This window comes from Aulonocara stuartgranti, assembly GCF_965226115.1.
Source record: "Aulonocara stuartgranti genome assembly, chromosome: 14".
NCBI classification, from domain to species: Eukaryota; Metazoa; Chordata; class Actinopteri; order Cichliformes; family Cichlidae; genus Aulonocara; species Aulonocara stuartgranti.
In genome coordinates, this window is record NC_138950.1 from 21,563,821 (window position 1) to 21,580,167 (window position 16,347).

At 42.8% G+C, this 16,347-nt stretch overlaps 1 protein-coding gene across 2 annotated transcripts in view; it reads right to left on the minus strand.

Annotated features, from left to right (window-relative positions):
• fchsd2 (FCH and double SH3 domains 2) overlaps positions 1–16,347 on the minus strand; it is a 77,441-nt gene that overhangs the window by 18,200 nt on the left and 42,894 nt on the right. Inside the window, exons 11-13 of one of the 2 annotated variants that reach the window (XM_082502000.1) lie at positions 15,652–15,726; positions 9,294–9,410; positions 5,927–6,031 (exon numbers count right to left, since the gene is read on the minus strand). In XM_082502000.1, the coding sequence (XP_082358126.1) occupies positions 5,927–6,031; positions 9,294–9,410; positions 15,652–15,726 (297 nt within the window). The remainder of the gene's footprint in view (positions 1–5,926; positions 6,032–9,293; positions 9,411–15,651; positions 15,727–16,347) is intronic. The other variant, XM_082502001.1, reaches the window with a different exon arrangement.

Here is a 16,347-nt window from a genome sequence, read left to right on the forward strand (position 1 = left end):
GCACGGAGTAAGACAGAAAGACACGCCGTCAAGACAGACTCCCACACTTTGATCAATAAAGGCCTGAGCCACTTCATGGGCCTCAGTTTTTCCCTTCCGTTAGCAGCACCTAACAAACACCAGCCTTGGCTGTTGCTACTGAACCATAAACATACCAGACTAAGATGGGGACAAATAATGGCCATTACACTGCTAGCAACTGTTCCTTAAGGAAAGCTGCAGCACTAAATCATTAATGTAAGTCAATATGAAGCACAGCCAATGGTGTGAGTGCAAATCACATGTGGATAGAGTGCACACAGTCAGGCAGACAGAGCATCCATAATCAATACTAGCAAAACTGAAAGAAATAGAAAAATAGATGGAGGATAGATAGATAGAAAACTCGCAGGGAAAACCAGGACATCAGTAGCTTAGCAGATCATCTGGATTACCATCCATCACAATAAAAAGCCCATAAAAGTCCATAAAATGACAAATGTCACCTTGACCTTGAGCACAATTTGGGTGGAGACTCGGCTGATCATTGTGTGCAAGTTGCACTAAAGTCTGATCAATACCTGAGGAGAAGCAGCGATTTTTGTGAATTGTGGATGAACAGACAGATACCTCGCCGTGACATGAGCTCATTAGTACTCTGGCCAGCAGAACTGAACATCAGGAGTCCAGCTGTAAATCAATTATTGATTTATGATTGAATTATTAAGGATTCTGGGTTCACGTCTTGTACAAAGACCTCTACGGAAGTCAAACTGTGTTATACAAAAGGTGCTACAAACAAGCATTTAAACACATAACAGCAGCTATGCTGATAAAAGCAATAATGTGGTATGTGAGCTCCTTGTGATAGACAAACAGCAAAGAAGAGTTATTTAAACTATAAAAGGCACAGGGGGACCACTGCAATCACTCCCTATATGTACTATAAGTTTTCACAGTGCATTCTGTCATCATCTCAGCAAACCAACTGGTCTGGGTTGGTTTGCTGAGACTCATGGCTATGTCTATGCCCTATTTATTCAATTGTGCTCACATGTCAATACACATAGTGTAGAAAAATATGAGCAGATCCACTCAGTCAACTTTCCAACTCTTGTTAGTTTTGCTTGCTTGTAGTGAAATACTTTTGAGAGCACAACCTACTCCCTGCTCTGATGTTGTGAGTCAACAAGGCCAGATTGTCTAGTGGAGGCAGTTTGAGAACAGCCTCCGACAGCTACGTATGGAAACAGCCCCTTGCCTCAGCTGTTCTCACTCCCACCCCCTCTGAGAGCTTCTTATAAATAGGAAAGCAGCAAAAATGCCCATAATCGTTTATTTTAAATAAAGGAATTTTAGATTTTGGTTTAAACTTGTACTTCAAAGCATAAAAGAGCTGGTAGCTTTAAAATTTAGGATTTTCCATTAAGAGAAATTGGAGAAAATCTTAATCTGATTAGCTTCAGTCCGAATGACCTGCACACAGTATGTATCTCCTACAGCATATGCAATACAACTGCCATGTGCCTCTCTCTGACAAATTAATGAGATCAAAAGTGTTCCCTTCATCCCAGTGCTGTGTTTTCTCCTGATATCTGATCTTGGGAACATGTTGTTTTATTAATTAGCTTCAGCAGCGCATTACAGGCTAGCCTGGGGCATACTATATCATTTATAAAAGAATATATAACGCATTTAATTGTATATTTTGACCATCTTCACTTGTCTTTTATCATAGCAAGAATCACTCATATCACTTAGTTATGCTGTTAAGCCTTGTTATGGTAATAACTGTCAAGCAGTTTCAGAGAAAGACACAAACAGGCTCATCTGTAGAGCACAGAATACATAACTCTTCCCTTTCTGTCAGTATTTACTGATTCCACTTTAGAAAAATTGGATATCTGTGGAGACTGAACGGTGCAAACTATAACAAAACACTGAAAAATAAATACAGCACTATAAAAAGTGTGAGGCGTTTCATTTTGTATAGTTTTTTGTGACCATCATAGAAACAAACAAACAAAAAAACTCGGCCTTGCTTTTTCCAATCATGTCCACACAGCTAAAATGCATAATCCTGTCAATATAAACCTCCCAGCCTCCCTTGGCTTTTTAACATATTTAATTAAAGATTTGGCTAAAACCGTGGGCCAACAAATTTACATATATGGTTTTTGCTTCATGTTTGTGATAAAAAAATGCTCATAGAAAACTGTAAAACAACAAAAAAAACAGGAAACTTGCTGACATTTTCAGCCTTTACATTAAAATTAGAAGCAGCTATAATGTTTTATCTCAAATTCACAACTTCTATTTTCGACACAGTTTCACCTGCAGTTTTATATTCAATAAGCATTTCAACAGTTGTTGTTTTAACTGTAAACACTGGCTTTAAACCACAGCTTTAACTACAGTAAATAATAACAGTCTTGATTACTGACTGATTGTAATCGTGCAAGCTTAAGCAGGCATACCAGATAGTCTGCTTGTTATGATATGACGTAGAGACTGCTTAGCCAGAAAAACACAAATTCCTCAGAAATGCAGCACTTAAATATTTAAGGGAACAACTTATCATCACAAAAAAACTTAAGTTACTAAGCTAATGACATTTAGACGTGCAAGACGCTGCCCAGGATGCCCCTGCATAGATTTCACTTAGTGGAACGCCTCATGTGGCCATAACCCTGGTACACTGACAACTAACATCTGAAGGGACAGGTGCACCTGTTACTTCGTACACCCGTTTTACTGTGTCAACAACTCAGTGGGAAAATCCCTGCTTGGACAGAGCTTTTCCCGTGTTCTTCCTATTATAACTAATAAAGAACTGCTCTGAGTGCCTAAAGTTCTGTGTTTCCCTAATCTATAGACACAAAAAATCCACTGCATCCTCCACTCTGATCTAAGGGGGGAGGGTCGCACGCCTGAAGTTCTATGGCTTCATTAGTATGGCTGGATGTCAAGATCTTGGGTAGAACAGCCACATTTGGCCACAGCATTACTTCAGAGCCATCAAGTTTCCAGCATAAAGTACAGGTTTGAAAGAGAGTACATGGAGCTCGCTAACTGTTGCAGCTGCTAAAAGAAAAACACTTTTTAATAACTTCTCCATCATGGATATACCTGCGTAACAGGTGACCTGCCCAGGTCCTGCAAGACCAATGCCAGGTCCCATGCTGCAAGCCATTTCCCTCTAGGGGGCAGCAAACTCTTGGCACCATGCGGAAACTGCATTACCCAAAAATGCGTGCTAAGGGACCAACTCTTGATATGGTCATCATGGTTTACCCATACTGCTACCAGATGAACCCTCAGATGGCCAGGCTTCAAAGGTTGCTGTAAGCATCTCTAGCAGCTTCAGGCATATTTGAACAGCCACTCTTACCCTGAGCTGAAAGGACTCGAGCAGAGCCTGAATTCCAGTCCCTCTCGAGTTGACCGTCCCATCATGGATGCAGAATCTAGAGACAACTTGTTGAAGTTGGTCTGCTGTGTTGGACGTAGGGAGCTTTTGTCCCAAATGACCAACATCCCCCCAAGGCCTCGAGGTGGTAAACTGGATTGTTACCTGTTCACCCTTGTTGCACGATGAGGCACAAATCCAAAGATCAAGGTAAGGTATTATCATTATACCTGACAGACTTAATAATCTCAGGGCTGAACTCATGCGGCTTGTAAGGTGAGGGAGAGGTTTAAGGGGGTAAACTGATACACCAGTCCCCGAAAGACGAAACACAGAAATCACACACAAATGACATCTGTATACCTGGTTGCACTACTGGCTGCTGAAAAGGGTGTGGCCCTGAAGTGAAACAACAGCCTGTAACCCTGAGAAGTTGTTTTCAAAACCCATGTATCCTGTGAATTAACTGCTCAGTAGTCCAGCTGCTGTTGCAAAAGTCTGCCTAGTGTTTGTTGTGTTGGCTGTCGAGGGGGGATAAGGGGTTGTCTTAGTGTTGCCTCTCTAGCACACCTGTTGTCACTCACCTGCACCAGTTTATGCTTCCTATCCTGACACACTGATATGAAGTAGGAAGTCTAACCGACTTCCTGTTATACTGTGATGACCAAGTGTTCCCTTAATATTTTTGGGTAGTGTAACTAATGTATAGGCCTGGCTTGGCTTTGTGATTGATATTGCTACTGGAAAAGGCTTGATGGAAGGAAGATGGAGCTAATTCACAGATAATACAGATAATGCTCCCATCAATAATACAAAAAATACAGCTAATGTTCCCATCAAACCTACATAATGTCTTTTGCCCTGCTTTCACTCCCTTTATAAATCTGTGATAAGAGGTCTGTGATAAAGCCATTAGTATCAAAGAGCTCATAAAATATTCACCATCTTAGTCAAGGTAATGCTGGTCTAGAAGAGAAATTAAAGGGAAGCACGAGAGAAAGACAGATGATGAAGCACAGAAAAAAAGGTGACGTGGACACATGTTTGCACTTTGCTATGAAAAGATTCTCTAATTATTTTGAGGGAAGTGAGATCACAAGCTACTGATAGCTGCTAAATTATTCGAATGCATGACGACAAAGCAAATGTTTCTTAACTTGACAGCAGAGGGTGCCAAATATGCAAAAGCCTGATAACAAAGGTAGTGTGGAGCCAAAGAGGAAGTTAGATAGAGAATGAGCCAAATGCAATGAAGCTGAAAAGCAGAATGAATAGAAATATAGACTTCTGGGAGCGAACAGAGAGGATTAGGCTGAGAAGGATAGCGCACGGTGCAGTGATCTCTGTGGGAATCGATGCGCAATCAATAAGTATCTGGCTAGGGTGTGTAGAGGGAAAAGAGTGGGAGGATGGAAACAGAAAGAGGTACATGTGGATTGAAAGCCTGAGGAGAAAGTGGTCAAAGAAACAATAAAAATATGTGATCATCTGACCTTGTATCAACATTTTCATTATAATATAATAAAATAATCTAAAACATTACAGCTGTTTTTAACCTACAATGCGTTATACCTGCATGTAGTAACAGTGGGATATTAAGAGAAATGTAACTGTAAGCTATGACATACATCAAGGATGTAATTAATTAGTTTTTTCAGATTTGTGTAGGTGAATAACATAAATGATCTGTCACATCTTATGTTGGCAAAAGTGTGACGATAACTCGTGGGCCATGCTTGTTAAAATATACCCTGCTACGTCAAAGAGGGTGTGCAGAGTGAGAGCATACGGCCAATTTCACTCTTCATTCAATTCAAAATACATCGGCCCAAAGAGTGGGCAGCACTTCAGCTCGTTTACAACGATATGCAACATTAAGTACTTCTATGTAAATGTGTACCACAGATTTCATGGTGTTTCAGAACAACAAACATTAGCCATTCATTAGAGACCTATTAAAACAATGAAAAATAAGCTTCCCGTACACAACAGTAATAACACAGAAAATAACATCTGCTTATTTTTGATATCAATATCGCATCACAGATTTTTTCCTTCTCTTTTTTCTTACTTCTATAAAAATAAATCTCATGTTGCTATCCAAGGCAGACTCTCTTGGAAACGTTTTTTTCCTGTTCGTTCCTTTATGTGTCAGCATTAGTGCACATACTGCAAAACGTTCTGTGACAGGCCGCTCCATAATAAGTACTCAAATAAATTCACGCTGTATTTCCAAAGTTTGTGTTCTGAACATTTGTTGGAAAAGGATCATCTATTCATCTGTTCTCTGTATCCTTGTAGCTCCATGCGGCGCCCAGGTTTTGACAGGATAGAACAACTGACACGCTACATTCACCCACATTTTGGTGTTTTCACTTCACCTGACCTTGCGTGCCTTTAGACTACGAGATGAAAATAAAGCACTGGGAAAGAGAGCTACATGAAGATGGGAACAAAGTGCAAACACCATACGCACAGGGTTATATTTAAACACAGACCCTGAGACAGCAGTAAACGTTGACGATCTGAGTCACACACCTCGGCTTTGCGCATGTTTTCTTTGGTGTCTTCGATCTTCATCTCCAGATCTAATCTTCCCTGCTCTGTGGGAGGCAAGCCGTGGCTCTCACACTCCTCCAGAGACTGACAACAACACACACAAACAGAGAGCGTGATTAGAACAGGAATGTGCGTGCACTTTAAAATTAACCTGATTAAGATTCACATGTTGTCACGGTTCTGGGTCCGTTGGACCCAGTAGTTTGAGTTTTATTATGTTTTAGTTTGCATCAGGGATTGTTTTCTTGTTCTCTTGTAGTGTTGATGATGATGATGTTTATTATTTGAGTTTCATGTTTCTGTCACGGCTCACCTCACTCGCCGTGACAGTACGGACCAGCCAGATATGGATCCAGCGGCATTCACCCCACCCACGGAGCTTCGGGACCTCATCACGAACTCCGCTTCACAAATAATCAACCTGTGGCTAGAGCATGAGGGAGAAGCATTCCTCCACGTTCTGGAAGCCAGACTGCAACAGCTGCTCACGGATTATCCCTGGCTATTGGACTCACTACACCCACTCGCGCAAGACTTCATCCTTCACGAACTTCACCTACACCCACCAGCCGCTATCGCTTCCCAACCCAGCCGGACGCCGGAGGTTTTGCCCGGCCCGCCGGAGGTTTTGCCCGGCCCGCCGGAGGTTTTGCCCGGGAGGAAGCGACGATCGCGCCGTCGGCGCGTCGCCCCACAGCTGGAGAATAGGACTTCAGAACTGCCGGCTGTGGTGAGTGGAAAAGACGCTCTGTCTGTTTCACCAGTTCATATGACTGTTTATACCGGGGCTGTGTTCGTTGAGTCAGCTGCTCAGCCGGTAGCTCGGTTAGCTTCCCAGCAGTCGCTAACTCAGTCAGCCACTCACTCATCACCTCCATCACAGTCACAGTCAGACCCAGTAGACACCATGTTACAGTCCATAGCCCAGTCAATAGCTCAGTTGGCAAAAGAGTCATCAGCCTTATCAGTTCAGCCAGCCACTCCACCACCTGTTACTACTTTGCTACCTGTAGCTCAGTTGCCACCAGTTCAGCAGCCTGTCCACTCATTTACCCAGCCTTTATCCTCACAGCAGGGAACACACTCCACACAAACTTTTGCTGGTTCATTTAAGCTGGCCATCTCAGAGGCAGTTGCTCCCTCTAGGGCCTCCCCAGAGGCTGGGTGTCAGTCACCAGCCAACTCTGGACCCCTAGAGGTCAAGACACCAGCACCAGCAGCCTCACCGGAGAACTCACCTGAACAGTCTCGGCTCTCAGCACCCCCTGAGAGCTCAAGTGAGTTCACCCGTCCGCCTCAGTCCTCTGCTGAGTGTATTGGGGAACACTTCCAGCCCTCTGAGGACTGTATCCCACTGTTGCTGCCTGAGTCTAGCCACGGTGCTGCTCAGTCCCAGCCAGTGTCCACACTGGCAGAGGTCTCCGTACCTGCTGCTTTAGAGACTGCTTTCCCTGGAGGGCCTGAGGAGCCCGTCCAGTCTCAAGTCATGTTAGCTGGGGGTTCAGGTGAACCCAGCCAGCGTCCTGCCTCGTCGGCTGGAGGGCCTGAGGAGCCCGGCCAGCCTCAAGTGTCGTCGGCTGGAGGGCCTGAGGAGCCCGGCCAGCCTCAAGTGTCGTCTGCTGGGGGTTTAGGAGAACCCAGCCAGCCTCAAGTGTCGTCTGCTGGGGGTTTAGGAGAACCCAGCCAGCCTCAAGCCTCGTCTGCTGGAGGGCCCGTGGAGCCCACCCAGCACATCCTCACATCTGCTGGTGGTCCTGGAGGACCCAGCCAGCACATCTCCACATCACCTTCCGCAGCCGTCCCGCTGCCGTCAGGTTCCGCAGCCGTCCCGCTGCCGTCTTCATCATCTTCGCCTGGTCCAGCCTCCGTGTCTTCATCATCTTCGCCTGGTCCAGCCTCCGTGTCTTCATCATCTTCGTCTGGTCCTGCCTCTGCTTCGTCCTCGTCTGGTCCTGCCTCTGCTTCGTCCTCGTCTGGTCCTGCCTCTGCTTCGTCTGGTCCTGCTTCGTCTGGTCCTGCCTCGTCTGGTCCTGTGGTTGCCACGCCGCCGTCGGTGCCAGCTCGACCCGTTCCGCCTCGCCTCTGCCGGCCGTTTTCCGGGCCTCTGAGATGGCATCATGGCCTTCGGGGACGGCCTCCGGAAGGTGTTCGTCGCCGCCGCTGGCATCGCGGCCGTCCTCCGGACCTGCTCGGTGGCCGCCACTGCCTTCCACGTGGTCGGCCTCCGGAACTGTTTGCCCGCCGTTGCCGTGTGCGCGGTCGGCCTCCAGAACTGCATTCGCGCCGCCGTTGCCGTCCACACGGTCGGCCCCCGGACCTGCTTCCTCGCCGCCGTTGCTGCACGCACGGTCGGCCTCCAGAACTGTTTGCCTGTCGCCGCCGTTGCTGTGTGCAGGGTCGGCCCCCTGAACTGTTTCGGCTCTTGTGTTGTCGGCCCCGGACTTTACTGTGGACTCGTGAATGGTCTTGTTTTGTGTTGGCCTGTTTTTGGTTTATTCTGGTCTCTTGTGCTCCTTGTTTTTGTTTCGGACCCTCCTTCCTGGACCCCCTCCGCCCGCCCGGGCTTGGTGCTTTGTGCTTTTTTGTTTGGGGCTGTCGGGAGCCAGCCCTTAGAGGGGGGGTACTGTCACGGTTCTGGGTCCGTTGGACCCAGTAGTTTGAGTTTTATTATGTTTTAGTTTGCATCAGGGATTGTTTTCTTGTTCTCTTGTAGTGTTGATGATGATGATGTTTATTATTTGAGTTTCATGTTTCTGTGGTGTTTAGGATTTGTTCTTCGGTTGTGTCTGCTTAGTATTTGTCTAGCTCCATGTGCCATTGTCTGTCTGTCTCTCTGTCGAGTTTGTGTCTTAGTGTGATGGTTTCTTGTTCCTGTTTTATTGTGATGGTCTGCGTCTCATGTGAGTGTGTTCAGTTTTACCTTTGTCTCGTCTTGTTGATCATTCCCAGCTGTGTCCGCCACCTGTGTGTAATTCCCCTGTGATTCTCCGTGTATTTAAGTCATGTCTGCCGTCATTGTAGTTGCTGGTCCGTCTGTGTATTCCACCCTGCGTCATCTGTGTGTTTCCCTGCTGTCAACCGCTAAGTGTTTCTGCTCATGTTCAGGTTCGTGTTCTGTAGTTAGTTTGTTCCCAGTCTAGTTAGTCATAGCTCCCTTTGCCGTTTGTATTTACTTTCATGCTCAATAAACCACCTTCACACCTTCACGACTGCCTGCGTTTGGATCCTCCTTCATTGCCTCCACACGGCTCACCTCACTCGCCGTGACACATGTTGCATTTCTAAAACGTGCAACAAATGTTTGTGAGCGTGTCTGTATGTGTGTGTGTGTGTGTGTCCCTCTTACTCGCTTGTAGTGAATGATATTCTTGTGCTCTCTGGCCACCCTGGTTGCCCATTTCCTGGCCTCCTTGTTCAGACTGTGCTCCTCTGTCGTCCCCGACTCCGACTCCAGCTGACGACTCTAATATCCCACACACAGCCGCACAGAGACACGCCACAGCAGCAGGCAAACACACAAAAATACAGTGTCAAAAACAACAGCTCAAGGTGTGCAATACGCAGAGGCTGTTAATTAAGCTAAAGAAAGCAACATTGTTTCCATAGCAAGTAATTAATACAGTGTGTGTTGCGATGCTCTGTTGTTACCTTATGAAACAAAAAGCTGCTATTAAAACCACATGTGAAACACCATGTGTGTGTTTTTTCTGTGTACTACAAATTGAGAGAAGAGGAGGTGCGTGTTGACAGCACTTTTTGCATGTGACTTTATTTTGTTGCTTTTTTAAAAAAATATATACTACAGAAAACACGCAGGGTCAGTCAAGGAATCTGCATGGCCTTCCAATTAAACATATGACATCAATTATAACCATGCAGCCAAAGTGAATCCGGAGCTCATGCGCTTAACAAAGAGCTTTTCTTATTTCACATGAAAGATTTCTATTTTTTTTCTCTCTTTCTGTTCTTTGTCACTGCTTTGAAGTGGGCGGGGATTCGCTGGGAAAAGGTCATGTTGCATACTTCTGCCCATCATGCATCATTTAGCAGTATGTGAATGAAAATCTGGTGACAGCTGGGAGGTTCTTTGGCCACTCTATCAAATTCTGATAATAACACACCCACAATATCCAGATTAACTATGTTGGATGAAATATTTCTTAATATTTTAATAAAGAAAACAAAAACATCATTTAATTTGATTCAGTCTTCTCTAAACAATTGATGCTGATTTCATAGAAACATATTTGCATTTTTAAAGCCAGATTTTTCAGTTTAATCATAATTATTTGCTATTGTGGTCCAAAAAACATGACTCAGTAATCAAATTATACAGCTGTCTGCCATGGTCCAAAGAAACCCTGAAAAAAAGACTGTTTTTGGTTACTTGTTTACAAATATGACTCAGATTTGATCTTTTCATTTCTATCTATTATAAATGCATCATAGCAGGGGCTGAAAAACAAAAAGGATACTTTCTAGTAATTTAACAATGACCCACTCCAGCTTCCCTCGTGATAACTCAGATCGAAATCAATGCAAAATATCTTGCAAAGACTTCCATGTATAGACATTCGTCGTCAGTGCTGTGTTTGCACAGACCTGAGAGGTTTGAGTTCCCATAATCTGATAATAAAAGTCTGTTAGCCTCAGCTAAAGTACACAATATTATAATTATACCTTTTCATGCACATCATCTCTATTAATTATGTGCTGATTCTGTAACAATAGGGCATAAATCTGGCTAAGTATAGGTGTGAAACCAAGTGTATTACATGGGAGATTTACAGCTTAATTACATTCAGGCACAGGAGAATTGCAGCAAGTTAAGGGAGAGGGCAGGAAACTCGATTAGAACAGTGGCTCGAATATGACATGTCACGAACCTGCATCTCAATTTCCTTAAATTTGAATTTCAGATAGTCTGCCAGCATCTACAGTTATGTGGACAGTAAAAAAAAAAATCTGATCCTTACCAGGTCTTAAATACAAGCTCAGATGAAACACAAAACATCTCGAAAGACAAAGCTAAACCGAAAACGTAGAAATAGTGTGGAAAACCTAAGTACACCCCTACTGCTTCCACAGGAGTTACGAGGTTAAGTAACAGCCAGGAGTTCCTAATTAAATGCAGATTATTATCCGATCATTAGCAAATGTAAGCACATCTATAAGAGCAGAAGTTTTGTCACTCTGTCGGTGTGCGTAACACGATGCCAAGGAGGAAAACATCAGCAATGATCCTCAAGAAGCAATTCTTGCTCCCCATCTCTTTGAGAACATGTATATGGTCACTTTTTAACAATTTCAATTCCATCATTATACAGAGAAAAGGATTATTCACAACTGGAAAAGATTCAAGATAGTTCAATCAGCTAGAATGTCCTAGCAAATTCCCACTGAGGTCGGACCGTGCAATGCTCAAAGTAACTGCAAAAAAACCCTAAGAGCTACATCTCAGATACTACAGGCCTCAGTTAGCATGTTAAATGTTAAAGTTCATGACAGTACAATAATAAAAGTGAACAAATATAACTTTGGAAGGGTTGCCAGGAAAACGTCTCTTCTCTCTAAAAACAACATGTTAGCACAGCTTGGGTTTGTAAAGCTGCATCTGAACAACCCACAAGACTTCTGGGACGAAGACCAAAGTGGTGATGTTTGGCCATAATGCACACCAAGCATGAAACCAAACACAGCATAACAGCACAAACCTCATACCCACTGTCCACCACGGTGGTGAAGGAGTGAAGATTTGGGCTTGTGTTGTAGCCACAGGTCCTGGGCACTTAGTCGATAATGAATTCCTCTGTATACCAAAGTGCTCTAGAGTCAAATCTGAGCCCATCTGTCTAGTAGCTTACTACATTTGGCTGAAATGGGGCCATACAACAGGACAATGATGAAAGAGATATGTGCAAATACCTGCAAAGTTCCTCCACAGTGACAGGAGAGACTGATAAATGGCATGCAGAAAATGACTACTTCAAGTTATTGCTGAAAAAGGTGGATCTACAAGCTGATGAATGAGGGCGAGTACTCATCTGAGGTATTGTATTTAAATAATTTTAGAACCTGGTAAGGATCAGATTATTTATTATGATGTCATAATACATAAAATCTTTGAAATAAAAAAAGATCCACTCCCTTTCACATGACTGTTCATACTGCAAATAAATTCTAGTGCTCATGTGAGTCATGTGACTTTCTGCATCACTTTTGTATCTTCCTGTTGCACACTGATTATCTCGTTACACCCAAACAGATCAATCAACCTGCACTCTAAATGTCTTTATGGACAAAGGTGAAATATTATTTTATTAAATCATTTAATAAATTGGAAAATAACAACATTAGCAATGACTGTAGGTGCCATAATAGGCACAACTATAAACAACTGACCTGACATATAAGGGAAAATGGTGTCATCATCAAAATCTAAACCTTTTTCAGACTTAAAGAGGCAGACACATTTAGATACAGTCTTCTTGCAGGTTATTCACTCATTCTGAACACATTTCTTGTCTTAGACACATATTATTATAAGAAAAAAAATGTCAGAAAGGGTCTAGGACTTATGATTTAATGCATTTGCACAGGTTTTTCTCTGAATAGGGCTCTTGCTCTTGTTCTACAGTTTTTAGAAACATATCGCTGTCTTAACTAATAAAATTCATCATGCTGAACAGCACATGTATCACAAATTAGCCAAGGCAGCAGTATTTCTATGTGAAGTGTTTTAATGGAGTTTTAAAGAACTGGGTGCCTAGGACTCCAGTGTTTCTACACAACTTGCATTAGAGCAGCAGCGGTGCATTCAGACTGCAGCAAATACCTGCCTATGATTATGCTTTTTTATGCGTGTTAAAAGCGAAAGAATGAATTGAGTTCTCCTAAAATAGCACAGAGAAAATGTATGTGTACAACTACAGAGTTGCTTGTAAACCACAATATGATGTCTACATTCACAACATGTAAATTTAATGCAGTGTTAGCTTTAGTATTATTTCATATTTTATGTTTTATGGGCTTATCTTACACATGCAGACACAAAGAATTCAATAATCATCATGTAAGATATACGTAGCATGATTTTGAATGGAAATCAGGACACATTCAATTTCCAGTGATTACATCTTGAACCCATAACAAATTTGTAAAGGAAAATTACACTAAACTATGACACATCAGCTTTCAGGATGTTGATGACAGTATGGTGATATTTTAAAAGATGACATAAGGTTACGGCATCAGATGAGTCATGACAATGGTCATGAGAAGCCAAAGCCACCAAAGGTATTCAGCTATCGAGCAAGTGTGCCTTCATTGCTTGATTATGATGAAGCAACTAGGAAATGCAGGAAACATAAAGAACTTCTTTAAATAGACCTGTAATGGCTGAACCGCCTCAGTGTAGTCAGCTGTCGTTGTGAGGTTTATGTCAGGTGGAATAGTTGTAACAATCAGGTGAACTGTGGCCTTTTTAGATATGAAATAAGAAAATTTCATCAGCTGCTGCTCTATTCTCTGGTTTGATTATTCTATTGGTGCACAAAAGTAAAGTCGCATTGAGCAGATAAAATCTTAACATGTAATTCAGAAACTCCCACATATTTGTCATGTTTATTTTTAGTTCTCACGCCAACTATGTGGATGATGTCATAATCCTATCTGCAGCCACTTGTGTGGTTATCCCAGAGTGTCTCACGGTCTTGTTACGGTGACAGATGGCCATAAAAAGTCAGGCAGTGAAAGTTCTTTAACCTCCGCTGTATTTCAGTAAAAAGAGAAAATCGAACCTAAAAAACAAACAAACCATACGCTATTGTTTTATTGTCTGTGGTTAAAGTGCTGACTGCTGTAGGCCAAAATCAACAACCTCCTCCCTAAGCCACAAAGCTGAGAGCCATATAAAAACAGATCATTTATAAAGCACAATGATGTGTTAATGACTATTAACAAGACATGACTCTTTTCCAGTAATAACAAAAGAGCTCTGGGTTTTATCACTACATAGTGTGCTGTCAGATTTGAGCCCATCCTCAGCTGCTTTTCTCAGTTATTCCCAACACACAATAATACTTTGCTCACCCTCACCGCCATGCTGTATGAAGTCTTGGTGCTCCAACTGGTTAGAGCACAATTTCTGTTTAAAAGAGGGATGGGCCCACACTGCTCTCCAAGATACTTGGAATATAAAGGTTATTCTAGCTGACTAACTATCTGCCTGTCAATCAGAGTTAGATCACAGAAGAAGTCCCTGCCAAACAGAGCATGTCATACTTGGGCGTCTAGTTCAGCAAAGTTTAATTTAATGTGTGTTAACATTGATTTGTCATGTCACTGAGTCGAAAAAGTGTCAGCTCACTGACACTACAGTTGTTTTTAAAGAAAATTATAATGTAAAGTATCATCAAAAGCATCATAATCACAGGCAAGGAGATCCATAGTGACAACATTCGTAAATAGTCTGCATAACTATGAAAAATCAAGTATTTTTCTGTCTTTTTTTTCTCACTATAACAGGTCATTCCGAGCATGCGCTAGAAATCTAGGGAATATAACTTAAATTGAAAGATTGCTACCAGTGAGGGCAAAGTCTTTTTTGTGGGTTAAAAAGGTTTCTCTGTTGGGTGCCTATGAACACACACTCACCAGCCACTTTATTAGGTACACCTATTTAACTGTTTATTAACAAAAATATCTAATTAACCAATCACATGGCAACAGCTAAGTCATGTAGCCATGAAGACATAGTCAAAATGACCGGCTGAAGCTGATTTGAGCATAGCGTGGTTGTTGGTCCCTGACTGGCTCGTCTGAGTGTTTCAGAAACTGCTGATCTGCTGGGATTTTCCCACACCACCATCTCTAAGGTTTACAGAGAATTGTCCAAAAAAGAGAAAATATCCAGTGAGCTGCGGTTCTCTGGGAGAAAATGCCTTTTGATGCCAGAGGTCAGAGGAGAATGGCTAGACTGCTTTAACTCACGTATGAACCTCAAAGCAGATGAGCTGCACCAGCAGAAGGCCATAACAGGTGCCACTCCTGCTCGTTATAAACAGAAAACTGAGGCTCAGACTCACCAAAATTGGACAATAGAAGTCTGGAAAAACTTGGTATGCTCGTGATTTCTGCTGCAACAGTCAGATTGCAGAATTTGGTGTAAACAACATGACAGCATGGATCCATTCTGTCTTATATGAACTGTTAGTGTGGGCAATATTTTCTTGGCACACTCAGTACCAGCTGATCATTGTTTGAATTCCTCAGCCTAACTGTGTATTGTTGCTTCCAGTAGGATAACGCACCATGTCACAAAGCTCAAATAATATCAAACTTGTTTCTTGAACAGAACTGGTGAGTTCTCTGTACTCAAATGGACTCCACAGTCACCAGATTGCAATCCAATAGAGCACTTGATGTGGTGAAACAGGAGATTGATTATCCAGTACTAGCAAGGTATAACTAATAAAGTAGCCTGTGAGTGTATGAGGTTTCAGATTTTTCCAGAGCCATGCTGAAACATCAATCACAGCCTGAGGTGTTAAGTTAAACTGCATTATTACGCTTTGTTTGGCTCATGGCCGACTGAAAGCTTCTTACAGTAAATGATGCAGTCAGTATAAACAGAATGTATGAATGAAGCAGATAAGCCATGGTCTGAGAAATATGATAGGAATGCTGACAACAGTTAAGACTACCTGTGCCAGGGTCATTCTCATGGCACTGACCGGCGACGGTTCAATGTCCACCAACTGCTGCACCGAGCTCAGAGTCTGGCACACACACACACACACACACAAATAGACATCCAGGCATCCGCAGACCACACACCCAAAGAGCAGCAGTGCAAGCACACAGACAGACAAACACAAGGAGCGATTAGTGGAAAAAAAGTTTAGGGAAAAACTGTTAGCAAAGCTTGAACAGGAACAGGAAGACACAAAGAAGGAAGAGAACATTGTTACAGAGAAAACTGTTAGAACACTTGAAACAAGGCAAAAGATCAGAGGCAAGGAGAAACTGGCAGAACCCAGAGAGAGAAAGAGAAATGTAGAGAAAGGAGAGTGCACAATATGACTCAGACACAGGAGAGAAGGATACTACTCTAGAAAGGTATTAGAAACAGTGTCCAGTGAGAGCAATTTCTTTTTTTAGCCAGAAAGACTTAACAAGTCCCCGAAGAGGAGAAGAGAGGAGACAGCATGATTCCCACTGCTCCATTCCGATCACACAGACCGTGATCACTTGACAACAATTTAAAATATTTGTAGCATTCAGCAACCAATTGAATTTAAATGATTAAATTAGCTTGCGTAAATGACAAAAAAAAATCCCAGGCTAGAAAGATACGCTCCCAACGGACACGCAACATCTGAACACAGAGCCGATTCATG